Source organism: Dipodomys merriami, unplaced genomic scaffold (genome assembly GCF_024711535.1).
Source record: "Dipodomys merriami isolate MVZ:Mamm:240054 unplaced genomic scaffold, mDipMer1.0.p SCAF_56, whole genome shotgun sequence".
NCBI lineage: Eukaryota > Metazoa > Chordata > Mammalia > Rodentia > Heteromyidae > Dipodomys > Dipodomys merriami.
The window spans coordinates 8,893,412-8,920,318 of record NW_027206135.1 but is presented as its reverse complement, the minus strand read 5'-3'; the positions used below and the strand labels follow the sequence as shown (position 1 = coordinate 8,920,318).

The 26,907-nt window shown below is 41.7% G+C and overlaps 1 protein-coding gene across 4 annotated transcripts; it reads right to left on the bottom strand.

Moving 5' to 3' along the window:
- Window positions 1-5,210: 5,210 nt before the first annotated feature.
- On the bottom strand, window positions 5,211-25,869 carry LOC138812041 (Fc receptor-like protein 1). 4 transcript variants are annotated; one of them, XM_069999987.1, is made up of 10 exons: window positions 25,704-25,869; window positions 23,075-23,095; window positions 20,517-20,801; window positions 19,276-19,563; window positions 18,833-19,111; window positions 18,161-18,277; window positions 17,252-17,276; window positions 15,828-15,910; window positions 15,546-15,617; window positions 5,211-5,419 (listed from the first exon to the last, which is right to left on the bottom strand). In XM_069999987.1, exons 1-10 carry the CDS (start codon window positions 25,732-25,734, stop codon window positions 5,403-5,405), a joined length of 1,218 nt encoding a protein of 405 aa, XP_069856088.1. In that variant the 5' UTR covers window positions 25,735-25,869; the 3' UTR covers window positions 5,211-5,402. The 4 variants fall into 4 exon arrangements, with proteins under 4 accessions (XP_069856088.1, XP_069856089.1, XP_069856087.1 ...); XM_069999988.1 differs by lacking the exon at window positions 5,211-5,419 and adding an exon at window positions 12,422-12,573; XM_069999986.1 differs by lacking the exon at window positions 5,211-5,419 and adding an exon at window positions 13,199-14,658 and having other exon boundaries at window positions 25,704-25,866.
- Window positions 25,870-26,907: the final 1,038 nt, after the last annotated feature.

Below are 26,907 nucleotides of genomic sequence, written 5' to 3'. Positions count from 1 at the left end.
AGATCTTTACTAGCCATACAACGGACAAGGGTCTCATATCTAAAATATACTTGGAACTCAAAAAATTAAACCCCCCAACAACAAATCCTCAAAGAAACAACTGCCCAATAAATAAGTGGGCGAAAGACTTAAAGAGAAGCTTCTCTGAAGAAGAAAGAAGGATGGCCAATAGACACATGAAGAAATGTTCAACATCCCTAGCCATAAAAGAAATGCAAATCAAAACAACATTGAGATATCACCTCACTCCAGTTAGAACAGCAAAAATCAAGAACTCTAACAACAACAGATGTTGAAGAGGATGTGGACAGAAGGGAACCTAACTTCATTGTTGGTGGGAATGTAAACTTGTTCAACCACTTTGGAAAGCAGTATGGAGGTTCCTCAAAAGACTTCACATAGATCTCCCCTATGATCCAGCAATCGCACTTTTGGGCATTTACCCAAATGTATACAAACAAGACCACACTAAAGCTACCAGCACAACTATGTTTATTGCAGCATTATTTACCATAGCTAAGATATGGAACCAACCCAGATGCCCCTCAGTAGATGAATGGATCAAGAAAATGTGGTATATATACACAATGGAATTCTATGCCTCCATCAGAAAGAATGACATTGCCCCATTTGTTAGGAAATGGAAAGGCTTGGAAAAAATTATATTAAGTGAAGTAAGCCAGGCCCAAAGAAACATAGGTCCCACGGTTTCCCTTATTTGCAATATCTAGTATAGGTATGAGTCAAGCGGAAAAGGTCAGATAATGTGATGTTAGGAAAACGAACCCTTAAATATGTATTTTAATGTTTTCGTTTCTTTCATGCATGTGTTTCTAACGCATTTATAAGATTATTTCTTTGTTGCTTTGTATGTCCCTCCCCCACAGTGTAACCCCCGCTTTCACTATATTTGATGTCAGTATAACATGTGGAGGAGATGGGGACAAACAAGTCGTTTAAGGATTCAGGTGGACCTGTTGCAACAAGGAGAATTACAAAATGTCATGTCAAAGCAAGCTTTACAATGTCGGTGTGGGGGGGAGGGGGGTATGAATGAGTGGGGGGGGAGGGGGGAGGCTGGGAAGGGAGGTGAAGGGTAAACAAAGGAGGAGGCTGCAATGCTTGGTAAGAAATGTATGCATTATCCTGCCAATGTAATTGTAACCCCTCTGTACAGTATCTTCTCAAATAAAATAAAATAAAATTTAAAAAAAAATTTAAGGTGTGCTTGGCAAAGGAATTAGGTAAGAAAAACATTGCTCATAAACCTGCCCCAGGCCAGGACTCCAGGGTATCCCTGGGTGTCTCTGTGCCAGAGTGAAACAGATCTACTTATCCCAGGGCAGTTAGAGCCTCTTCCAGTTCTGCTCAGTGGTTAGCATTGGTCTTTTTTTAGATTTAGACCCACCTTAGGTGGAGATTCTGTACATAGAATAAAATGTTTTTCTTACCTAATTCCTTTGCCAAGCACAACTTCAATATTTTAAGACAAAAATGAAATTGGTTTGAGGAAACTAACACATGGATTTTAAAAAGTTAGAACTGAATAATGAATCTGAACATAGGTTGGAAAACCCCTGTGAGCTCTGGAATTGGTCCATGTCCAGTTTTGCTAAACAAAGTGTCATTGGAGCACAGGAGAGTCCCTTCATTTATATATGATCAATAATGGCTTTCCTGTTAGCAGGACACAGCTGAGCGGCAACATCAGAGATCAGAAAAATCAGAGCTAGTCATTCTCTGGCTTTTGACTAGAGAAGTGTGCTGGCTCTTGACCTAGAGCTAGAGAGGCAATGATGGCATGGGCTGAGTCTGACCATATAGAAGTAGTTAGGCCTGAGCCTTTCTCTCTGGGATGTGTTTAAAGCTATCAAGACACTTGGCATTCAGCCAGTAAGTGTTCAGGAGTTAAACTCCTGTGGGCAAAAAGGCACTTCTCTGCAGTCCATCTTCTATCCAGTCTGCAGGTCCTCTTTTTAGATGCTACTTCCCTCCCTGTACTTGGGCTCTTGACTGAGAAGACATGGCGACAGTGATCACCCAAGAAGGCAGGCAGTGCTGGAGGAGTAGTGCGTGACCCACTGCAGAGCAGGGCAGCCCAAGACAGTGTGTAGACATTGCCACAGTCTCTCTGCTGGACCCTATGGGGACAAGCAATGCACATGCCAGAGACAGAAAGCATGAAGAGGGTGGAGACTTGTCTGCTTGTTCACTGACTGGAGCTGTGAGGGGAGCAAAAGCCAGAGGTTAGCCCAGAATATCTGTCTTCATTTATGGTAAGTTGCTCAGAAACTATTTGCTGTCTTCCTATCCTTTTCTATTCTCTTACCTCTTTATAACCTGACATTTAAATTATCCTAAAACACACAACTAGCCCTTGTAAAATTTTGACCAATGGGATTGCTAGTAATAAGTCCTATGGATGCTGGAAATTTAGTGATTCTCTCCTTTATTTCATTTTCTTCCTTCCCCCCACCCTCCCCCCGGCCCGGCCAGGATTCTCTCTCTCTTTCAAGTGATAGACAGATTGGGACACAGCAGTGTAGCCACAAGTCCCAAAATGTTCATCAGAAAACGTATGAGAGCTGAACCCACTGTAAATTAACCCTTCTTCTGGCCATATTTTGTATTAGAACACCTTTCTTCCAATAATAACTATTTATTTAGTGCCTGTTGAATTAGAAAGGAAATCTTATTTCTCAGAGTAGCCATTGGCTTTCTCTTGCCCATAGTTAAACAGAGTAACACAAACAAAAGATCTCAATGCCTATTCTGAACCCAAATCTTGTAGATACTTGGTTTTCATCAAGATGAAGGTATTCAATATTACACAAAAATATTAAACATTCTACTTATGAGACTACCATATATAACATCTAACATACTAGAACACAGTTTTATTATCAACCACTGGTCATGGTGGTGACCTGCCTTGACCATAAAGATTAGGGTATGCTGTGATTTCACATTCCTTGGTCCAGCTTTGCATCTATCTGACTCTAAAGTTGAAGCTAGAGGCAGAGACCTAAGTAGTCTTGCTGTTCTCTAGGCTCTGATAAAGCCTCAGCCCTTATAGGACTTGGAGATCCCCTTTGCTACCATCTCTGTTCTAACTCAGATGATTGGATTCACCAAAGATGACCAGCAGCGACCACAGCCACATGAGGACTTGGTCCAGCTACCATCTGGGATCTGAATAAAGGTATCTTTCAAGATAGACTTTATATAATTAGCAAAAAATGGGGGGAGTAAAAGAGCCTTAGTCTTGTAGGTATAAGAGCATCAAAAACAATCCTCTCAGTGTCAGAAAAAGTTCCCATCTTGGCACTAGTGATGATGGTTAACACTTGTACACAGCTCTGTCCGTGTTGAACACAGCTCTGGGTGCCTTGTGCTCGTGGTTTCTTCTACTCTCAGCAAGCTTTTGACCTTAACTCTGTCTTCTTTCCACAAATGTGGGAACTGAGTTAGCGGCAAAGGTAAGTGTCTTAGCCTATATGGGCTCCTATAGCAATGTGTATTAGACTGAATAATTTATAAACAACAGAGTATGGTTCACAGGCCAGAGAGCTGGGAAGTCTAATATCAAGGACAAGTTGAACCGGTGTCTGATGAGACTTGTTCCTCAGAGATGATGCCTTCTCGGTGTTCTTACATGGTGGTAGAGGTGAGTCAGTTCCTTCAAGCTTTTTTATATGAGCACAAATCCTATTCATAATTGTTACACCCTCACCATCTAATCACCACCTCCAGGACCTACCCCTACTATTGTCGTGGGGATGACACCACCCCATTTGTTAGGAAATGCAAAGACTTGGAAAAAATTATATTAAGTGAAGTAAGCCAGGCCCAAAGAAACATAGGTCCCATGGTTTCCCTTATTTACAATAACTAGTATATGTCTGGGACAAGCAGAAAAGCTCAAAAGCTATGTACATATGACTATATAAGATGATGCTAAGTGAAATGAACCCAAAGATAGAGACACAAGTGGTTTTATCTTTCTTGCTGTTGTTTTTATTTTATTTTATTTTATTGTCATGGGTCCTGAACTCTGGGCCTGGGCACTCTCCCTCGGCTTTTCAGCTCAAGGCTAGTGCTCTACCATTTGAGTCACAGCTCTACTTCCAGCTTTTTCTGCTTTTGTGGTACTGAGGAATCAAACTCAAGGCCTCGTGCATGCAAGGCAGGCACTCTACCACTGAGCCACCTTCCCAGCCCCGTTTTTAATGTATTTATAATGTACTATATGATTTTTTTGTTTCTTTTGTATGTTCTTCTCTCATGGTATAACCCCTGTTTCTACTGTATTTCATTCCGGTACCCTGCATCTTGTATATATGTTTTTCTAATTTGGAGAGGGGAAGGGAAATAACAAAATGCTGAAATAAAGATATAGGTTGACACATTGTAACAATGACATATACAAGACACTATGTTGAAAATTAACTTTACAACTTTGGGGAAGGGAGAGGGAGGAGTTGAGCAGGTGGGGAAGGAAGGGATGGTAGGGGAAAAACAAAGGAGAAGGTAACAAAACTTGATAGGAAATGTACTCATTACCTTACTCATGTAACTGTAACCCCTCTGTTACAGTATTTTTACAATAAAAAATATATACAAAAAAAGAATTCACACATGCATTATGGAGGAATGCAGACATTCAGGATTGTAGCGGGAGCAAGTTGGTCATTGATCATTTTCTAGTAGTAACACAGCTGGGATTCAACCCTAGGCAGTCTAGGTCCACAGTATGGCTTAGAAACAGTGATATATTAGTATGATATATTCCTTCTGTGTGTTAAAAAATGAAGGCCACTGTTGGAAAAACAGACTCTTTTCTTTAGCCAGTTTCTGATTACCTAGAATGTGGTTTTGCTCTAAATCATTTAAGACATTTAAGTCCCCTTTGCCCCATAGTCCTGAAATAGCTCCTCCCTGCAATTCAAAACATGCATCAGGTCAAGATCCATGATCAGGATTAATTCTCATTCTCATTCTGAGTAAATGTAGACCCCATGAATGTTGAATACAGGAGCCCCTTCACTCACGATTTTGCTTTCCACAATTTCAGTAATCCAGAGACGACCATAGTACAAAAAAATATTAACTGGAAGATTCTAGAGAAAAAATTTGTTTTAAACTGTTTTTATTATAATATATTGTTAGAATTGTTATATCATTAATTATTGGAAATTACTTATTGTGCCTAATTTATCTATTAAACTTCATCATAGGTGTGTAGGGGAGGAAACACATAGTACATATGGGATTTGGGACTACTGGCAGTTTCAGGCATCCATGCGGTTCTCAGAAAGCTTTCCCCATAGGCAAGGGGAAGTCAACTGTATTGTCCTCTGCTCAGGATCCATGTCCAGGTAGATTCAAGTTGCCTTTTTAGATCATATGCAGCATGAAACTGTAAATGACAATGTTGTAGGTGGGGGCTGACTGATCATGAAACATTTGTAGACTTGATACATATGGTCGGGGACACTTCACATTTCACTGCTCCTAAGGCTGTAGTTTTGTTTTGGGGAAATACAGATGCTTCCCTATGATCCTGCTCATCCTCTTGTTTATAATAATACAAAAAGGAAACACTGAAAATACCCAAAAAGGGAAGATTTAAAAATAAATGGTGTACCAAAACTTTGTGGAATGAGAAGCAACTATTAAAATGATTCTGTAGAAGATGCTCTCATAGCAAAATAAGATGCTTAGGACATACTGCTAAGAGCAAACGAGCCATAGAATGCACTTTATCTGTACCACACTGCCTGCCTTGCCCGGCAGTGTCGGAAAGGTGATGGAGCAGAAAACACCAAAGCATTGGGGTAACTGTAACTGAAAAACATGGAATTAAAGGTGGCTTTATTTTTCTCTGTGTGCTTGGTGATTGCTAGTATTCTTAAGTATATGGAATGTATGTATTTTTGAAAGATTTATAGGAAATAAGGCCTGCATGGTATAGTCTCTCTTGTGTACCAACTATTCCACTTGAATTTTCTGCATGGGCAGATGGGTGATAAGCATGTGGGAGAGATCAGGGGTTGTTGTCTCCTAGGGGTTAGAGATGTCACCAATCTTATTAAGTCCTCCCTACCAGATGGGCTTGTTGGCAACCTATAATCCCTTTCAACCTTACCATCCACTATCCAGAAGGTGTAAGAATCTGATGAATAGAAAGGGAATTGAGCAAGGGAGAAGAGAGAGGAACATGCAAAAGATGGTGATGCATATTGATGGTAAGCATCTATTTTCCCAACTGTTGGTATCCCTTCTCTGACTTCAACATGCCACCAGTTGAAATGTGGATCTCCAGTTGAGAATTAATATTTCCTATGGCATTACCAAATGCGATAAGGTTGAATTCATGACCGGTTTTAAAGTAACTGTTGCAGGTAGAAAAGAGAATAGTATTAGAGACCAATGCTGCTGTTGTGAGGTAAAAAGGACATGAGGTGAAAGGTAAATTTCATGTGTAGCCGGTGTTCTGTATTTCACAGGATAGACATTTACAAGTTGGAGCACATAATTTGGAAGGATACCTAAATTGGCTTAGTAGTTTCCTGGTAGAGGGGAATGGAGAAGAATTAAATGGTTAAGATTACAGTGACAGAAATGAGATCGTGTGTATATAGATTTGAAAAGTAACAATATTCTTTGTGCAGACATATTTAGCCAACAAAGGATGGAGAGAGAGGGAAGCTGTGTTAGATAAACATGTAGAAATCCCTTGGATCCATCTCTACCTTGGAGAGTCCTCAGGTAGGCTTATCAAAACTCAATCTGCCACATGCAATGGATCCATCTTCTCTGTGAACTACATGTAATGCCTTGGATTCAAATGGGAGTATCATGAACCTCCTGTTCTCAGTCTCCCAAGTAGCCAGGATTACAGGCATGAGCCACTGGTACCTGACTTACAAGTTGATTCTTCAAGAAATACAAATCAGAAAAACAAAACAATTACATTCCCTACTTGAAGAAGTTAGTTATCCAGTTAAATGGGAAAATGGAACTGGTTAACTTCAGAGGTCTCTAGATATTTTTCATTGAACTCAGATCTACAGAGACACAAAGATAGAAGTAAATTGTACAACATTAAGAATATAACTCAAGAACCTCTGGGAAGGTAGGGAGGGAAGGGATGGTAGGGGGAAAACAATGGAGGGGGTAACAATGCTCAATAGGAAGTGTACTCATTACCTTGCTCATGTAACTGTAACCCTCTGTATAGTATCTTTACAATAAAAAAATTTTAAAAAAAAGAATATAACTCACTGGGCTGGGAACATGGCTCAGTGGTAGAATGCTTGCATAGCATGCATGAAGCCCTGGGTTCGATTCCTCAGTACCACATAAGCAGAAGCCAGAAGTGGCACTGTGACAAAAGTGATAGAGTGCTAGCCTTAAGCAAAAGAAGCTTAGGGACAATGCCCAGGCCTTGAGTTCAAGCCCCAGGCCTGGCAAAAACAAAAAAGACTATAACTCACCAAAGTGAATGCTGCAGAAATAGCAGCAGAAATAGCTGCAATCATGGCACCATAGTTGTTATGGTATCTGTGGCCATAGTAATTTTAAGTTACTGTAATTACCTTGGCTAATAAGAGGTGTCTTTGTTGAATGAGGCTGGCCTAAGTTTATAAATACATACTTTTAGAGTTGCTATGGAAATTTTGCTGTTTGCTGGAGACTTCTGGTGCAGAATTAAATGTTGGAAATCCAGGTATTATGTAGGTAGATATTATCCAGATGTCTTTTATATGAACTTATCCTTTCTTGCCATCAAGATCCTCTACAATGTAATCCATTAATTTATAGAAATCCACTGAGACTCCCATAGACCAAAAATATGACAAGGAATTCAGACTGAATAAGAGTGCCTGGAAACTATCATTCATTACCTCCTTGGAAGATACAAAGAAAATATCCTAGAAATCCAGTTTCTTGGTAGTACTGGGTTTAAGCTCAGAACCTCATGCTTGCTTAGGCTAACACTTGAGCCATACTCCCGAGCCCCTAGAGATCCAGTTTCTAAAACAGTTATATTCACATACTTGCTCTAGGATATCAAAGAATGGCATGAATGAGTTGATGTTTCAGATAGTAACTTGTCTACAGACTAGAGTTTTACAGAGTTTCCAGGTTTTCTTTTTCATGAAGAACACCAGTCCCTTCAGTAGCTGCAGAAGTTCTGATGATGCCCTATTCAAAAAGGCACTGCTCTACCTGTGGGAGGAAGTGGAGGAAATCCCAGTCTTGGTATCAGAGTGAGGTAGAGGCAGGAAGACTTGGTGAGACTCTTAGTAAATGCCAAAGCAGTCTGTGTGATGGGTTTCTCTCTATATAAATGAAAATGTCTCCTGTTGTAGTCCCTGGGGAAAGCACGTGAGGATGAGCTGTTAGGAGTCATGAATAATTTAAATAACGCTTTAATTCTACATCTGTGGGTTTTCCAGAAGAAAAGCCAGAGACAAAGGGGAACTTTTGGCCTGTTGGCTATGGGTCAATGACTATACTAAACTTTCTAGAGTCGCCCACAGCATTTTCTGTGGGCATTTTTCTGGCAGGTAAGTGAATATAAATTGTGTTGTGGCTGAAGAAAGGCTGAGCACCAAGATCTAGATGATCATTCTGATTCTTGACTTTGATTTCCCCAAAGTATTTGCTTACTCTTCTTATATACCCTGTTAACAACTTGTTCCCAATGCACAAAGGTATGATTCTAAAGCAGAGTATATATTTATGCCTGCATGTATGGATTCATGCATTCATTTATTTAATAAAAATTTCATTCAATACCCTCTACTTTCTGGGCACTTTGCTAAGACACCCCATATACATAGATGAAAACATATGTTCCCAACTCTTATGTGAATTAAGGCTTAGCAGTAAAAGAAACATGTAAAAAAGCAAACCTCCTTGTGTGGTACCTTCTGTGGCAGTACTCTGTACCAAATAGACACAGTGGAGATTAAGGAGAAGTAAAGGCTGTCAGTAGAAATAATTATTGAGAGATGATTAGGTTTTAATAAAACAAATTAGACTTGTGAGAAGGTAGAGCTTCCGGTCCTGGAAAGGAGTACAAGGAAAAAGAGTAGCGACTACTCTGGAGTGCTCAGAGACTTTCAAGCACTTTAGAAAGGCAGATGCAAAGCTACAGAGGCAGACAGCCAAGGGATAAATCCCTGAACATCTGGAATTTACCTTCAGGAAGGCCAGGAAATTTTTTTACCATATTAAATAAAAACCTGTTTTCTCCTATAAGTACTTGATGACCCAAGATGGCAAGCTAAACACTAAGGATTTAAATCTTACTTTCAAAATCTCATTAAGAGATTGGAAAATTCAAGCCTAGAGCTTGGCTCACACTTAAAATATCTGAGGATCAAGGTTTGAAGGCAGACGGAGGAGACACACTCAAGACATTGTTATCTCCAATTAAGCAAGAAGATGGAAGGGGAGGTGTGATTCAAATAGTAGAGCATCCGTCTTGAATGAAAAAGCTAAGCCAGAGTGTAAGGCCCTGAGTTCAAGCCCCAATACAGACAGACACACACACACACACACACACACACTCACATGGTAGGGGTGGGTATTCTAAAATCAAAATCAAGCAGCACTCCCAAGAAGCACAAACAAGAAGTGAAGAATCCTGTTTCTGACAAGTTATGGTAGACAAAAATCTTGAAAGTCTTCCCATGTTCAATGATCGTAACTGATAAACATTTTTTTTTTTTTGGTCCAGTCGTGGGGCCTGAACTCTGGGCCTGGGTACTGTCCCTCAGCTCTTCAGCTCAAGGCTAGCACTCTACCACTTGAGCCACAGTGCCACTTCCGGTTTTTTTCTTTTTGCTTATGTGGTGCTGAGGAATCGAACCCAGGGACTCATGCATGCAAGGCAAGCGCTCTACCACTGAGCCACCTTCCCAGCCTGATAAACATTATTTAATTTTAAGTGCATTACTGAACACATAAGAATGAAAGGAAATCCCTTATATATATAGATTGGAAAAAAAAGGAAGTAACAACAGAAGTCACATATTCAAATTAGTATTGCCATTCCCCTGGGAGGCATGAGGGGAGGGAGACTATGTTAGATCACTTTAGGGTTTAGTGTTGCATGGAAAATCTTTGATTCTGCCATTTGGATATTCATAACATCATTCACAAGCCATACAAAAATCAGTACAGGCCAATGGCTGTGGTAGCCAATTAGAAAAATATGTGTCTGTCCTGTCATGGACCAAATGATTTCTTGGATCTTTTATGGCCCAGGCCAGATGTTCCTTATCCTTGAAAGTCACCATGAGGAACCAGAAGATGAAACCCTGGGTCTGTAAAAGGTAGAAACTTGAAACTAAACTTATGCATATAAGATGAACACTCAAAAGGTTTCCCTGTATCAAATAAGTGGTTATTTTAGGATGGGGAAGGATCTACTGAAAACAGATACCCAGTGGTTGGTTATTGCTGGATGGCAGGGAGACAAAGATAACAAAGACATAATGAAGAAGTTGATCTCTTTATATGGGCTCTGGAGAAAACAGAATGTTTTCCCCAAAATCACTATTACTATAAAAATTGGTACTGGGCCAGGCACTAGTGGCTCAAACCTGTAAGCCTAGCTATTAAGGAGGCTGAGATCTGAGGATCATGGTTCAAAGCCAGCCTAGGCAGGAAAATCCATGAGACTCTTATCTCCAATAAACCACCAGTAAAGTGGAAGTGGTGCTGTGGCTCAAGTGGTAGAGTGCTAGCCTTGAGCTGAAAAGCTGAGGGACAGAGCCCAGGTCCAGAGTTCAAACCCCACGACTGACAAAATAATAATAATAATAATAATAATAATAATAATAATAATAATAATAATAATAATAATAATAATAGTTCTGGGCCAGTGGCTATTTCCAGGGCTTAGAAGACACATAAGTTAAATGATTTTTGAAAAGGGCACAATCAGAAACCCAACTCAAAAACCAAAACCTCCTAACCAAGAAAGTAATTATAGAATGACAAAGGAGTCAACTCATCAAGAGGATGTGAGAGTTGTTAGCATTGTTAAGTTATAAGCACACAGTGCTAGAATATCTAAGGGTAACAATAGAAGGCAGAAAACCATGGAATAAAAATGCTAAAAACTATTCAGTTCAGAGCTATCAGTCTTAAATTATACTTTAGAGTTTTTTAGACAAATACACTCACAGTAAGAAGAGAGATCAGTAATCACCCTCCCAGAAAAAAAAATTAAGGCACTTATATGTCAATTAAGGCAATTATATTGTTTGTCCCCTCAAAATCCATGCTCAAGTTCAATCAATATTCAATGTACCCCTGCTGGAGGGTTGGGGAAACTGATGGTAGGTGCTAGCAGATGGTTATGTCATTAAAAAGGAATAATGCCTTTCTCGGGGCAGTAACTTCTCATCCACTTGAGGCTGTATTGCTTACCAGGAAAGTGGATGGTTATAAAGCAAGTGTGGTGTTTCTTTTCTTTGTCCTGCATTGTGTGATCTCTCTTCCACATGCACCCCACTGTCCTTCCATTGTTCTACTTCCTGTGGAGACACACAAGGCCCTAACCAGAAGCCAAGTAAATGCAAGCCCCATGCTCTTTTATTTTCTTTTTCTTTTTTTTTTATTGTGAGCCCCATGCTCTTGGACTTCAGAAATATCCAAAATAAACCTCTTTCTCTTTATAGTTCTCACTCTCAGGTGTTGTTATAGCAACAGAAAATATGCTTAAGACAGTTATCTATGAATACTAATAGCTTTGGAAAGACTGTAGACTCTATTTTTAAAACCTGAAACATCACAGTAGGATTTAAAAAAAAAAAAAAGAAGAATGACAGAAACAATTGTTGGAGAAATCATCACACCTGAGCCATCTGGAGACAACGAGGAACAAAGAAGACGGGCACAGGACTAGCAAAAGCAGCCATGTAATCAGGGCCCTCATGGTCTTCAGTAGCCACTCTGGAAAGAACAGTAGCCCCTTTCACCACTGAGATAAACCAATAGACCTACTGCAGACCCTCTGAGAGAAAGAGAGAAAGGGGGGAAAGACAGAAAGAGAGAAAGAGAATACTAAGAATATCCTAACCAAGAAAGTAATTATATAATGACAAAGAAGTCAACTCATTTGAAAGATGTAACAATTGTTAAATTGTTAAGTGATAAGCACACCACACTAAACTATCTAAAGGTAACAATAGAAGCCAGAAATGCCATAGAATAAGTGTTAAAACTATTAAGTTCAGAGCTAAGCTATCAGTCTCTAATTTTACTTCTGAACATTTTTTAGACAAATGAACTCACAGACTCTATCAGATAGTAATCTAAAGTATACGTTCACTTAAAGATATTATTAACAAATAATGAGTGTCATGTAAGAAGCCAGGGCTAGGTTTAATGTAAGTACTAAGGTAAATGGGTTTAAGTACTAATGTAAATGGGTGTTTACCCTTCTGGTCACATAGTGCTCCAGTAGTTATTCTTAAGTATCCCTTCACCAGCTCCAACTACAAGTGATAGCAGGCAAAATATAAAATATAGAAAGCTATATTTTTCCTACAAAAAAAAAAAAAAAGAAAATCAGATTTCCATGGGCCAGAAAAAGAAACTCAATGCATAAAAATCCAACTGAAGGAAGCCAGGTGTCAGTGGCACATGACTTTAATTCTAGCAACTCAGGAGGCTGGAATCTGAGAATCAGGATTTGAAAACATCCCTGGAATCTCAAATTCTTGAGATTCTTATCTCCAATTAACCAGCAAAAAAGTCAGAACTAGAGGCATAACTTAAATGATAGAGCATTAGCCATGAGTGAAGAAGCCACATGAAGCCAAGGGAAAGCATTGAGTTCAGAAAAATGCAACCAAGGTGGGGCGGGTGGGGGGGGGACAACAGTGGGAATGAATGGGGTGGGTAGAGCAAGCCTATAAAGAGGAAGAGTATCCAAGACACAGGAAATAGAATGTGCCGGTTCTTGAGTTGGGACCCCATCTGAGTTCTTGCAACACTGAAGCAAATGTGGTTTTAGTGTTTTATGCTAGAGGATGTGCAGCAAAACAATCGTACAATTAAAGAGTCCCAAAACAGTCATGTTTAACTTAGGTGAGATACGAAAACATGAAAATAAAGGGAGAAAGAATGGGATATTTAATAAATAGTAGACAATTTATACAGGTTTGAAAAAAATAAGGTTTGCTCTTTCCTCACATTTTTATTTCAAAAATAACCATATATAGGAACAAAAACAATTAAAGGAAATCTGTACCTCACACCAAATATATTTCATACTGTTTCAATGAGTATAGACCAAAGCTTATTAAATTATAAGTAAATATAAGAGAATTTTTTTTTTCTGTCACAGGTCTTGAACTCTGGGCCTGGGCGCTGTCCCTCAGCTCCTCAGCTCAAAGCTAGTGCTCTACCACTTGAGCCACAGTGCTACTTCTGGTTTTCTGGTGGTTAAATGGAGATAAGAGTCTCATGAAGCTGGGCTCTGGTGGCTCACACCTGTAATCCTAGCTACTCAGGAGGCTGAGATCTTAGGATTGTGGTTCAAAGCCAGCCCAGGCAGAAAAGTCCACGAAACTCTTATCTCCAATAAACCACTAGAAAACTGGAAGTGGCGCTGTGGCTCAAGTAGCAGAGCACTAGCCTTAAGCTGAGAGCTGAGGACAGCACCCATGCCCAGAGTTCAAGCCCCACAACTGACAAAAAAAAAAGTCTCATGAACTTTCCTGCCTGGGCTGGCTTTGAATGGTGATCCTCAGATCTCAGACTCCTGAGTAGCTAGGATTACAGGTGTGAGCCACTGGCATCTAGCAAGAGATTTTTTTTTTTTTTGCCAGTTACAGGGTCTAAACTCTGGGCCTGGGCTCTGTCCCTCAGCTCTTCAGCTCTTCAGCTCAAGGCTAGCACTCTACCACTTGAGCCTACAGTGCCACTTCCAGCTTTTTCTGCTTATGTGGTGCTAAGGAATTGAACCCATGGCCTCATGCATGCAAGGCAAGCGCTCTACCACTGAGCCACCTTCCCAGCCCAAGAAAATGTTTTATAGCATGGAACTACAGTCAGATGGAAGATAAATCAGAAGTCAAGATGGGAAAACTTGACTTTACCTGCATAAAAATTAATCTATATTTTGAAAGTCACTGTAAATACAAAGTGAATTAAGGAAGTAAAGGTGTGGCTTAAGTGGTAGAATGCCAGCCTTGAGTGAAAAACCACGTGAGAGAGTTCAAGTCCCAATACTAACACAAAAGAAAAGAAAAGAAAAAGTTGGACCAGAACTTTTGCATAAAACACAATGGAGGAATGGCCAAAACATGTGCTACTCAGAATTTGAAGGCAGAAATAACTGGGAGTGGGTGTCAGGTTGGTTTTCCTGGGCAGTTGTTTGTTCAGGGCTTGCACCAGCTTCTCAGTAGATGAAGGGACCATCTCATGGAGAAAAATACCTCATAGGAGAGGTATACTGGAAAGCTGACTCCCCAGGGTCTCTGAAAGTCTGATGTTCAAAATCAGGGATGGTTTTCAAAGATCAGAATCTTCCAGAACTTCACATAGCATCATCATAGTCTATATCCATTACATTTGCCTTCCTCAGTCTAGAATAGATGTCCACATGTGTCCTGGGATATTCACCTGGGGGACAAAGCAGGGCTGGGAGATTGTACTCAGCTCAAGTGAATAAAGACTTCTCCCTTTCCCCATCTAATTTCTCATGTTCTGCTTTTCTATCACAAGTATGATCCCACCTTGGTATTCAAGAAAACAAAACAAAACTGGAGTGGTATCTGGGCCCTTAGGAAAGGAGATGCTAAGCCAGGCGCCGGTGGCTCACGCCTGTAATCCTAGCTACTCAGGAGGCTGAGATCAGAAGATCATGGTTCAAAGCCAGCCCGAGCAAGGAAAGTCCGTGAGACTCCTATCTCCCATAAACCACTAGAAAACCGGAAGTGGCACTGTGGCTCAAACAGTAGAGCGCTCACCTTGAGCTGAAGAGCGCAGGGACAGCGCCCTAGCCCAGAGTTCAAACCCATGACTGACCAAAAAAAAAGAAAGAAAGAAAAAGAAAGGAGGAGATGCTTTTCTGCATCTCAGCTTTTCAGGGCCTGCCAACATCAGCGGTAACCAGGCAGCCACAATGGGGTGGATTGGACTCTTCAGAGAAGGCAGGCTGACACTGCCCTCTCTGAGGCTGCTATGTGTAGCAGGCTGCATGAGGCATGGAGCAGGCCAGATTAGCATGAGCACTGTGATCTCCTTGGGGAGGACTCCAGAACAAAGGCTTGGCTTCAAGTAGACCCAGTCAGCACCAGGGACAGAGGCTGACACTAAGCATGGTTGCCCACAGCCATTGACTGTCCCCTAGGTTTCAGGAAAGACAAAAGGAAAATTCACACACAGATACAGACACAGACACACACACAGACACACACACAGACACACACAGACACACACAGACACACACACACACACACACACACACACACACACACACACACACACACACACACACCATATCTCACCTGTTGCTGGTTCCCGTTCCTGCTGGATTTGGTCCACCAATGAATAGACCTCATCCCCACTCACAATGTTCACTGAAAGAGAAGAAAGGTCATATCATGATACAAGCCCTTCTTCCTGTCATTTAGCTTACCCCATGACACCACCTAACACAGCCATGAAGGCAGATAAGTCATTTATGTGCAGAGGAGAATGAGGTATGGTAGAATGAAGTTTGGTGAGTCGAGTGGCCCTGTCTCCAGCTTGCTGTCCCCACTTGGCCCAGGTCATTTGGGGAACCTCACCATTTTCATATATAGGCTCTAGCTGCCTTGGAGCAGGTGAGTTGAGGTAGCTGGCTTCTTGGGGTACTGGGCTGGAAGGACTCCTGCAAACAGAGAAATATGGGCTATTAGCTAGGTACCAAGACCCACATCAGAAATTTTAGCTACTCAACAGGTTGAGATCTGACGGATGGAATTTCAAAACTAGCATGAGTAGTAAAGACCTTAAGACTCTCTCTTCAATTAACCAGCAAAGTGTCAAACTAGAAGTATGGTTCAAGTGGTAGAGTGCCAGCTGTGAGCACACTAACTGAGTCAGTATGAGTCTAAACCCTGGTGCTGGCAAAAGAAAGAGGTGGGGTAGGAAGGGAAGGTGGGAGGGGAGGATGAAAAGAGAGGAAGAAAGGGAAAGAGAGGAAGGGAAAAAGGAAAGAGGGAAGGAAGGAGGGAGAGAAGGAAGGAATTCTATCAATCTGGGCTATAACTATATCAGATATAACTATATGATATATATATATATATATATATAAAACTATATAAGATAGTGAAAGACATGTTCTAAAGGGTCCTGAGCAGAATGCTAATCCATGAAAAAATTAGCAGCTGGACGCACAGCTGCACACGGGCTGAGTGGGGCACTGAAAAGTTGTCCTAATGTATATAACCCAAAGTGTAAGGCCTTGGCCTGCAGTTTCACAATGCTATTGTCCAAACCCAGAATGGGGCCATTCACATCAGACAGGCTCAGTGAATGCTAAAAAAAATATAAACAGGTGGCTAATTGGAACAAACAACTTCAGGAAAGGTCAGAAGAAAATGGTCAGACATATACTGGCCCACCACAGTGCTACTCTGATTTGGAAAAAATAAAGTTTACTGTTGACATAAACAATAACTTGCAGATGGAAGTATTTTGGAAATGTTTTCCTCCTCTAAAAGTCTAGAGAATTGCAGCAGTGATTTTTTTTCAGTACGTTTGTTACTCTCTGACACGCATATCAGAGATGTGTGTGTGTCTTACCTCCTCTAAAACACTTTAAGCCTCTCAAGGTCTTTCATAGATTCACATCTCTCAGAAGTTGACAGAATGACCTACAATATTGGCTGATTGCTTGAATGAATAAGTGAGTGAATGAAGGATCTTAATCAAAGCCTTGTAACCTTCTTCTGCAAATGTGTTGAAGGGGATCAACAGGAAAAACAATGCGATTTAAATTAATTAGTTACAATATGAAGTCTAAAAAGAAGAGCCCACTGAAAAACTTCATGAAGAACTTTTCGCCAAGTTCTTTATCAGCTGAGGTTCAATTTTGCCAGTGAGCAAACTCATGAGTGAGTTTTAGTAAGGAGATGACAGGGAAAGCTCATGAGAGAGGGCAATTTGAATTTTTTTTAAGATTTGTTTTCATCATTATCAATACTTAGAGAGGAAGCAGGGGCCTTACCTGACTGGATCCCCTGAGCGTCTTCCTGGAAGGCAAACAAATGGGTGTACATGTCAGCAGAGGAACTCCCTTTCCTCCGTTTCCATGCCCACCCCCTGTGGTGCCCACTGTGGTGCCCAGAGGACATCCTGATATTGTGTACAGGGCCTGCATTTCATAAACAAGGTGATTCTGGTTCAAAAGTAGTTACATCAGATTCCTAAAGCCAGTATCAGAGCAGAGGGAAAGTCTGAACCCAAGTCTCTGAACCTCCATGCCTATTGTAGGTTTTAAGTTTTGTAACCAGACCAGCCAATACTGAAAAGCTACCAAAATTCTCCGAGCCTGCCACAGACCAGCTATGCATAGATGGAGTGTTAGAAAAGTTTGTCACTTAAATGATAGCTTTTTGGTATCCTCTCTTGCCCCATCTTTAACTTGCTCAGTGAACAGATCAATGTTAAATCTATGAATGATGATGTACTTCGGGATTGGGAAGCTAAAGAAGCTAGGATTCATAAGAGAAGAAACCCATTGTAGGTGAAACCTCCTTAAGAAGTTGACATTTTTAGCTGAAAAGTAAGAGTGATCCAGCAACGATGAGAACCTATGGGTGCAGGAGGTGTGCTTCTATTCCCGAAGGTGGAAGAGGCCCCATGCATTAAACTTCTGGTGGATGATTATTTTAAGTGTTATATTTTTATATAAAACTAAATCACAGAAGAGCAAGGTATCAGGAGCCTCTGCTGATAAAGAACTTTGTCAAAAGTTCTTCATGAAGTTCATTAGTAGGCTGCAGGGTCTGAGCACGGATTGGCAAGTGAGGTCGCTAAAGACATATATTTACGCTTCACAGTCTATGTGTCACAGCCTATTGCAGTGAACAACACAGATCACAGTAGCAAGGTACCAAGTTCTGTAACTACTAACCTATTTTTCTCTTGAGCCAGTAGCAAAATAATAGGGCCACAGTGATGGGCCCAAGGCTGCCGAGCATCCCCTCGATGACTCCTGAAGGGAAGTGATCCATTCTGCCCTCCACAGGCACTGAGGAAAGAGACCTGCAGGTGAACTACTGTGCAGAAGAGATTGGGGTTTGGAGAACAGACATCTTGGGTGTAGGCCAGACTTAAAAACTTCCCTTCTCAAGCTGGGCGTTGGTGGCTCACGCCTGTAATCCTAGCTACTCTGGAGGCTGAGATCTGAGGATCAAGGTTCAAAACCAGCCCAGAAAGGAAAGTCTGTGAGACTATTATCTCCAATAAACCACTAGAAAACCAGATGTGGCGATGTGGCTCAAGTGGTAGAGTGCTCACCTTGAGCTGAAGAACTGAGGGACAGTGCCCAGGCCCAGAGTTCAAGCCCCATGACTAACAAAAACAAAAAACTTCCCTTTTCTGGAGGTAATATTTATCTAGGGAATCTTCCGCTCTTGAAAGAAGAGAGCACCCAACTGTGTCCTCCCTGCCCCTCAGACACATCATCTGGTGACCGCACCCCCAACAGAAAGCCCTGTCTTTGATAGTACACCATTGGAAGTACTTAGCCTCTCTCAGGATGCAATGAGACACTGACCAGAAAGTGCTGTAGGCTCAGCTATACCTGTGATGTTGAGTGTCACCACCTCACTGCGCTGGGCACCGGGGCCATTGCCAGCCTCACAGGAATATTTTCCAGAATGTTCTGCACTCAGGGAGAAGTTGAAGGATGCTCCTCCCCCAGACTGGACCAAGCTGCTCCACACAACAACATCTTCATGATAAAAATGGTACAGGATCGGAGGAGAGCCTCGCAGGGCTTCACAATGAAGCTCCACCATATCCCCCACCATGGCCTGGCCTTCAGGGATGCTGAGGATAAGGATAGGGCGGGATACTGGGACTGAAAGAAACGTCGGAATGTCAAGAATGGGTCTCCGATATTGCAATAGACTAGACCATAATCCCGGCCTATTCTGAGTCACCCAACCCCACTGGATTTCCTCAAGGTAGCCTGGGGGAAGGTGGAGACCAGTGTGAGGCATGCTGGCCCAAAGCACCACTTACTTTTGACCCTGATGGGCACCAGCCCACTGAGACTGGGGCCATAGCCATTGTCTGCTGCGCAGAAATACAGCTCAGCATCACTCTCCCTCACAGTGAGGATCTCATACTGTGCTGTCTGTGAGCGCTGGGTCTTTGTTTCCAGGGTTACACCCAGAGCCCCTCTGTACCAGAAGAAGGTGATGTCTCCAGTGCCATTAGCGACCAAACAGATGAGGACCAGCTTGTCTCCCTCCGTCACCCAGCCCCCTGGGGGCTGAGTTTCCAAGCTCACATCAGAGACGGGAACTCCTGCAGGAACACAAGGTAAATGCCGGGGTCCCTGGGGAAGGACTTTTTGATAGTAAAAATTAGTTACGAGAGTTCTGGAAGCAAAAGATGTGGGCAAAGTCAATGATTTATATAGCTTCACTTGGGAGAATTTGGAATCAGCCTAATAAGTTGATGATTAAAAACAAAAAAAAAGACACCGTAATAATACCACAGGAATGTGAAATCATCTGCCTTCTTAGGACAATGTCTCTCCTATTACTCTGATCCTCAAACTTGTTCCTTTTCAAATAGTAGTTTGGTGATTACAAGTGCAAATCATAAATTAAAGCGCTTGAAGGTGAAAATAACTCTGTATCCTGGATCAAATTACTTAACTTCTCTGAGATGCAGTTTCCCATCTGTAAGTAGATAGAGTCTCCTATAATTAGGAGTTTCCATTAAACCACATATGTGAAGTGTTTAATTGTGTAGGATATACATGGATTCTTGTCTAGATTCTCCCCCTTTATGAAGCATTTAAATCATGCCTGCTATCCCCTTTGTGTAGGAGCTGGGTTAAAATTTTTGTAGTGGTGAGAAAAGGAAAGGGTGGGAGAGGTCTGTTTTATCAATGATGAGTTTTTAGCAAGTACCCAGACCTCTGTGTGCATTAGACCCTGGGTTTATATGGAGAAAGGTGTTAGCGTGACCAACTGTGATATATAAGAATGTAGTTCAGAAGGATAAAACACCCTCTTTGTGTTCTATCTTTCTCAATCAAGCCCCTTTCCACCAGCCCTTCTCAACTGCCTACTCTACTCACTTCTTCCACAAAGCATGTTCTTGCTATCTTGCCATGCTGGACATAAAGAGAGAAAGACACCAGCAGAGATAGAAGCCCACCATCCTGGGGGCGGGAGGGGGGGTGGTGATAATGCCACATTCTGCCCTTCCCTCCCCAGCCTGACCCTGGAAGAGCAACACACACTCACTCTGCACACGTATCTGGAACATCAAGCTCCTTCTGGGGTTTCTGAGCACCCCTGCTTTTGCTTCACACCAATAGAACCCTGTGTCTTCCTTCCACATGGTGGGAATCCAAAGCTCTGGGGAGCTGCTGCAGCTTGACCCCAGGGATTGGTAATTTTTGAAGAAACAGAACTCAAGTTGCTTGTGTGATTCCCAAAGAGGGAGACGAATCTCGCAGATCAGGGTCACTGAACTCCCCTCAACAGGCCTGAGGGGGATAGCTTTCAGCACAGGATGTGAAAAATCCTCTGGAGAGAAAAGTTAAAGACAAAGTTCAGGTTGATGAGACTCAAAGTTGTAGATGAGAGATGCATCAGCTTGGGTTGTCAGTCAGCTGGACACAGAGAACCACCCTCTCATTCCCCAGGTGGCCCAGGGGCTTCGCTTTGCCATGAGGCCACTCAGGACATGCAAGTACTTCGTGCTCCTCTGCAGCACTACTTTATGAAGGCAGCCCTTGTGTGTGATTTGGATCCTATTCTATTTTAAGTTTCTATTCATGAGTTGGAAAACCTTTTGTTGAAGCAAGTGTGTTGGAGGGGGGCGGGGCGGAGATGAACACTTACTGGAGATGGTGAAGGCTGAAGTTCTAGGAAAAGTGAGTATGTCTTTCATCTATCTTTCCTTTCAGTTTCTGAGGAGGGGTGACTGGGGGTGGAGCCCAAGGTCTCACACATGCTAGGCAAATGTTCTATCACCGAGAGACCCCCAGCCTCATTTCTTTCATTTGGTGTAAGCTATATTGGTTATTTTCTTCTGTTCTTTTCCCCCTGACTTCTCAGACCCATGATCTTTTCCAAAGACAAGAAGGACCATACAGTGAGCGATGACAGTGAGGAACTCATTCCTCACTCTTTGCTGACTGTTCTGCCTCTACTATTGCCATTCCTGTTGAGAGAGGGGGAGTGAATCTGCCTAGAAATTCCCTGTGCTTGCCATCCACACAGCCTAGTTTCCTTGGTCCAGGACTTCTAACAGAGCTCTGTAGGGGCCATGTATGAGAGACAAATTTAACCCATACCTTAAGCCTTGGGGACATATCCCTTTGTGTCTTAAAGGCTCTTTGCTAGACCTGCAGTAACAACCCATGAAAGGTCACAAACTCAGACAGCATTGGCTCTATAGTCTTTAGTTTATCTACCCCCAGAGCCTCTGATATTTGAGATATGAGAGATATTGGGAGATATGAATAATTTTCCTAAAAGAAGTCCCTCTCACTCTCCTCACCAGATGGAAATACCATATACTCTGGTACTAGAGAATGCGGGGAGGAAACAATGATTCCTAAGTCAGTGTCTGTTATCTCCAAGGATTTTCCCCTGCATCCTTTTAAACATCAATTCTATCACTGGTTACTGTTGCAGGATATGGAATGCTCTGTATTTTGTGTCCTTTGACATTTCTGGTTCCCAGGGAACTGATACACAGGAGAACTTTTGGAATTTAGTGGAAAAAAAAAGAATACTAATGGCATGAAAACCGTTCTGATGAATCGGACAGCAGAGTGGATTAAGTGAAAAGCCAAACAGGACTGATTAGAAGAGTCTGGCACTCTGCTTTTACAGTTCTGAGCTTGTTTGAGGTAATTCTCCAGCAGCAGAGATTACCTAGAAAATACCTGGAGAAACTGTTTCCTCATGTTTGATGTGGCTTTGGGTTTCTGTTTCAGTTAGGATTGGGCACTGGGCTTAGGAGCAAAAGAGATACCAAACTGAAGGTGTTCATAGTATTGTCACAGGCATGAATTCTACCCACACAAGCATCATGAGAAACCCAGAAGGCTAGGTTGATTTGGGCCTAGTCATGAGAATTCATGTTCCTGCATTCATGAGGGGAGAGGAAGGCAGATCAACCTCTTTCAAACCAGGGCTTCATATTTCATCTACAAGAAAGACATTCATATATATGATGTTTGAATATGTCTTAGTGAGAGACTGATTCCTCACGGTGTGATGCTAGAGTTTTCCATTGTCCTTCTCTGGAAAAAGTAAGATGAAACCAGAACCAAAATAATGAAGCAGATTTGCATACACAAGATTGTGAGGAGGAAGACGTGCTAAGGTCACAGCTGTGGCTGCAATGTGGAACTAAAATAAACCAGAGTCAACAGTACTGCTTCACTTCACAGGTGGCATGAGTACCCGCAGCAGTGGGGAGCTCCCCGGCTGGAACATTCCTCTGTCACCTTTGCTGGAGCATCCAGCTCAGGAGAACGTGGGGGACTTTGGCAACCCTGCCTTCTGGGCACAAATGACATTTCCCTCCCTAGGCTGGCTGAGGCTTCCCAGAAATAAGAGTATTCTGGAGTAGGTAGAGAAACCATGGACACCCAGCTGAGAAGATACAGGGAGAGCAGTCCAGAGCCCAGGGGAGTCACTGATGTATGTACAATTTAACACCTACCACCGGATGTGTCTTGGACAGGCAAAGGCTACTCAGTCATCAACAGGCCTCCTGTGCTGACACAAGTGACATGGTACCTACAAACTATGGCAAGACAAGACAAGAAAGTGCAACTCACCAGCAGGTTCACCGAGTGGAGCTGGAAGAGAGTATGGTACAGATCAGTTCAGAGCACCCAAAGTCCCACAGGCACCCAGAGTTTAACTCCTTAGAGAAGTCTTCCAACACTACACCGTCCTTCCCTCATGCCTTCTCCATATCTCTAACTTCCTCCCCATCACTCTCTCTCCCTCCCATCTCCCTTTCTCTTCTTCCATCATTGCTTCCTTCCCTGCCCTTCTACCTTCTTTCCTTCATTCTCTCTGTTCCTTTCCCTACATTCCACAGCATCCACAGAACACCTGTCCACAACGCACTTGGTTCTTTTTTATGATCACAAGGGAATTTCCAATAGCTTTTGCCATCTGTGATTAGGAAATGGAGTTTCTGTTCTTAGCAGTGGTCTCTTTCACACCCTAGTGCTAGTCCCATCTCATCTCTCAAAAGCCTTGATGATCCAACTCTGGATTCAGTGCCTTGTGATAACAATAAAGTCAGGCAAGGTAGATAAGGCTCATGATCATCTTTAGATCAGAGAAGGCTTGAATCCAGACAATGAATTCAGGTATCGCTAAAGATTCTCTCTTATCCCAAGAATCTATAGTAGTATTGTGGTATAGTCAAGAAGAGAAAATTTTAGAGAAATGAAGGCTGTCTATATGAAATGTATCTATCTGGAGGAGATCTTGATCTTCACTCTTCTTCCTACAAGAGGAAATAATATCTTTTCTCTGTGCTTAGTTTCCTTTTCTATGAAATACAGATAGTAGTAACTCATCAGTGAACACTTTTCAAAGTTTTGTGAGGATTAAATGAATCAAGAGGAGGTGGGGAGGGAAGGGATGGTAGGAAATGGACTCATTACCTTGCTCATGTAACTGTAACCCCTCTGTATAGTATCTTTACAATAAAAAATATATATTAAGAAAAAGAAAATGGGCTGGGAAGGTGGCTCAGTGGTAGAGTGCTTGCCTTGCATGCATGAGGCCTATGTTTGATTCCTCAGCACCACTTTAAGCAGAAAAAGCCGGAAGTGGCACTGTGGCTCAAGTGGTAGAGCGCTAGCCTTGAGCTGAAGAGCTGAGGGACAGTGCCCAGGCCCAGAGTTCAGGCTCCAGAACAGACTAAATAAATAAATCGATACCTATAAAGCACTTAGAATCATGCCTAAAATGTACTTAGCATCCAATAAATATTGTTTCATTATTATCTTAATAATAAAGATGGTGTGAGTGGAGGGCACCATGAAGTCATGTTTCTTTTAAAATAAAAGATATAGTGTGTTTGTGTATTTGTGGGAATAATCTAAAATTGGGGAACATTTTAATGTTGGGGAAAAAAACGTTTTAAGTGATTTAAAAGGAGGCCAGGAGCTAGTGGCTTACATCTGTAATCGTAGTTACTCAGGAGGCTGAGATCTGAGGATCAAAGTTTGAACCCAGTGCAGGCAGAAAAGTCTGTGAGACTCTTACCTCAAATTAATCACCAAAAAGCCAAAAGTGGAGTTGTGGCCTAAGCAGTAGAGTATTATCCTTGAGCAAAAAAAATCATGCAAGAGTACAAGGCCCTAAATTAAAAAGGGTCTTGGACTCAATGCCCAAGTAGAGAGCCCTGTTCTTGATCAGATAAGGGACACGGGCAGTGTGGGGAGAAGGTGGAGTGTGTGAATGCAGAGGTGAGTGGGTTAGTAGGTACAGCAGCAGAAATATGAGGCAATTTTCTTGTGGTTGATTTTGTCTCTAGATTGAAATGTAAAGCAGGGTTATAAATTTTGAGTGAAAAGGGATAAGTCTGAGAAGAAAGGGGAAGGCATGAAATAGTGGCCATCGTGAGCATATGAACAGGAAAGTAAAGGTGCTGGAAGATTGCCTGGTAGGGCTCATGACCGCCTGACATTCAGAGTTTCAATGGAGATAAAAATCAGGTTTGTGCTTTGTGTTTAAGGTCCCATTGAGCTGCATAGGCACAGATGTAAAGCATGTAGAAAAGTGTGTTTCACAGGACAGTGCAGTATAGGAAGAGAAATGAAAGTATATGCGAAGGGACCTGGTGCTGGTGATGGATTGCAGCACCTGAGCTGTCCACAGTGAGGAATGAGCATATGCTATATAATGATTGATACCAGAAAAGAAATCCTAGGGAGCTGAAGACATTTTGGAAACAAAGCGAATAAAAAACTACACTAAAAATACACTAGAGTGGGGAGGGAGGCTAAAACAAAGAGGCAATAGGTTGTAAGTTGTGATGGTAGGGATGGGGACTCAGAGAGAAAAAGAGAGAAAAGAAATAATGTTGACAGTAAGAAAAGCAAGGAACTAAAAGGCCAATTTGTTGTATAAGTTTTTGTGTGACTGTTGGACTCATCAAGAACAAAGATAGTATCAGTGCTGGCAAGGAAGGTAGGCCATGAATAATTCCTCTAAGAGGAAGAACTACAGGGTTAGTTTTTTTTTTTTAATCTGGATATCTATTTCTGTATCTCTCTACCATATTCTGCCTGATTCTGATCCTTCAGCTGGAAGTAGAGATCTGAGCATTGCTAAGAATCACCAGGTAGAAACTAAGCCCTGAGAAGTCCCCTCGACTCCCCAAGAAGTAGGATCCCAGGTGACAGCCTCCCAGGCCCCACGCTGAGATGTCTGACTTACCACAGATAAACAACATGAGCCTCAGCAGCATGAGGAGCAGGTCAGGAATGGTAAACGAAGATGTCTCTCATCAACAACAACAAAAAAAGTAAATGATGCTAATAATAATCCACCTCAGATTGAACTCAGACAGCTCATCAGAGGTTTGAGGAAGTCAGGATCGGAAATTACCTTTCAGTACAAGTTTACCAAAATAGAAGAAAAAATAAGCTCCCCTAGTGGTTAATCTTTATTACTTCTCCTGTGTTGACCCATAGTCCTTTTTATAGTTTAGTTCAAGTCTTCAGCTTATAGAATAAATACACATCCATTTGCAGCATTATTCACAATAGCCAAGCTATGAAATCTGCTTATGTAGCTCTCAACAGATAAGTAAAGACTATGTGGTATATGTACACAATGGAGTAATATTCAGACTTAAAGAGAAATGAAATTATGTTGTTTGCAGAAATGCAGAAAAATAGATGGAACTGGAGATGGTCATGTTAAGTGAAATAAGCCAAACTACAAAAGACAGATACTATATTTTCTCTCACATGTGGAATTTAGACACACACACACACCATTAATATAAGAGAGGATTGATTGTTTGGGAAGGGGGAGGAAATCAGTTTCTGTATCTCTCCTATTGCTCTCTTTAGTACACTAGGGTTACAAGTCTTGTCACCCAGAGCTGGCATATAATTCAATTATGAATTAGAAGAGAATAAACTATGCTAATTTTAAAAATTCTACAATCTTTCAGTATCTAGGAATACAGATAGCAAGAAAATGTTTGGAAGCTCAGTTGTTAGGGTATACAAAAAGGTGATGTCTAGTAATGACATCAGAGTCCAGGTCTCACATCTAAGAGAAAGACAGAAGAGTATGGTGTCATCAAGGATGCTTAAACTGGAGAGAAAAAAAGAGCAATTTTGGGATCTAGGTTAAAGGCCCCAGGAGAAATTGCTGAAAAGGAAATAGATGTGCTCGTAACTTTGTTTATTGGATTGGAAGATGTATGTAATTGTCAAGTTTAAAGTTTTAGGATGAACAAAGAAAATTTTCCTTCTTGAGAAGGTGAAGCCTTCTAAACTTAGGGTGTAAAGAACTTTCACACACATTGTGTGTTTCACATCTCTTTTCCTGTGTTCACGTGTGTCCTGCTCCAGTGCCCTCTCCACTTCTTCAGATTAAAATATCTCCCTTCCGCCTTAGATTCAAA

Bases quoted from the DNA above. Each gene is read 5' to 3' on its own strand.
- LOC138812041 (XM_069999986.1), bottom strand. From the start codon at position 25,734: ATGCTGCTGAGGCTCATGTTGTTTATCTGTG. The intron at 17,277-18,160 runs GTTAGTAGTTAC...TTTGCCTTCCAG, and splicing joins CTGGCTCAAGAGAAAAATAG to GAAGACGCTCAGGGGATCCA. The intron at 14,659-15,545 runs GTGAGATATGGT...TTTGTCCCCCAG, and splicing joins GGAACGGGAACCAGCAACAG to GTGAATATCCCAGGACACAT.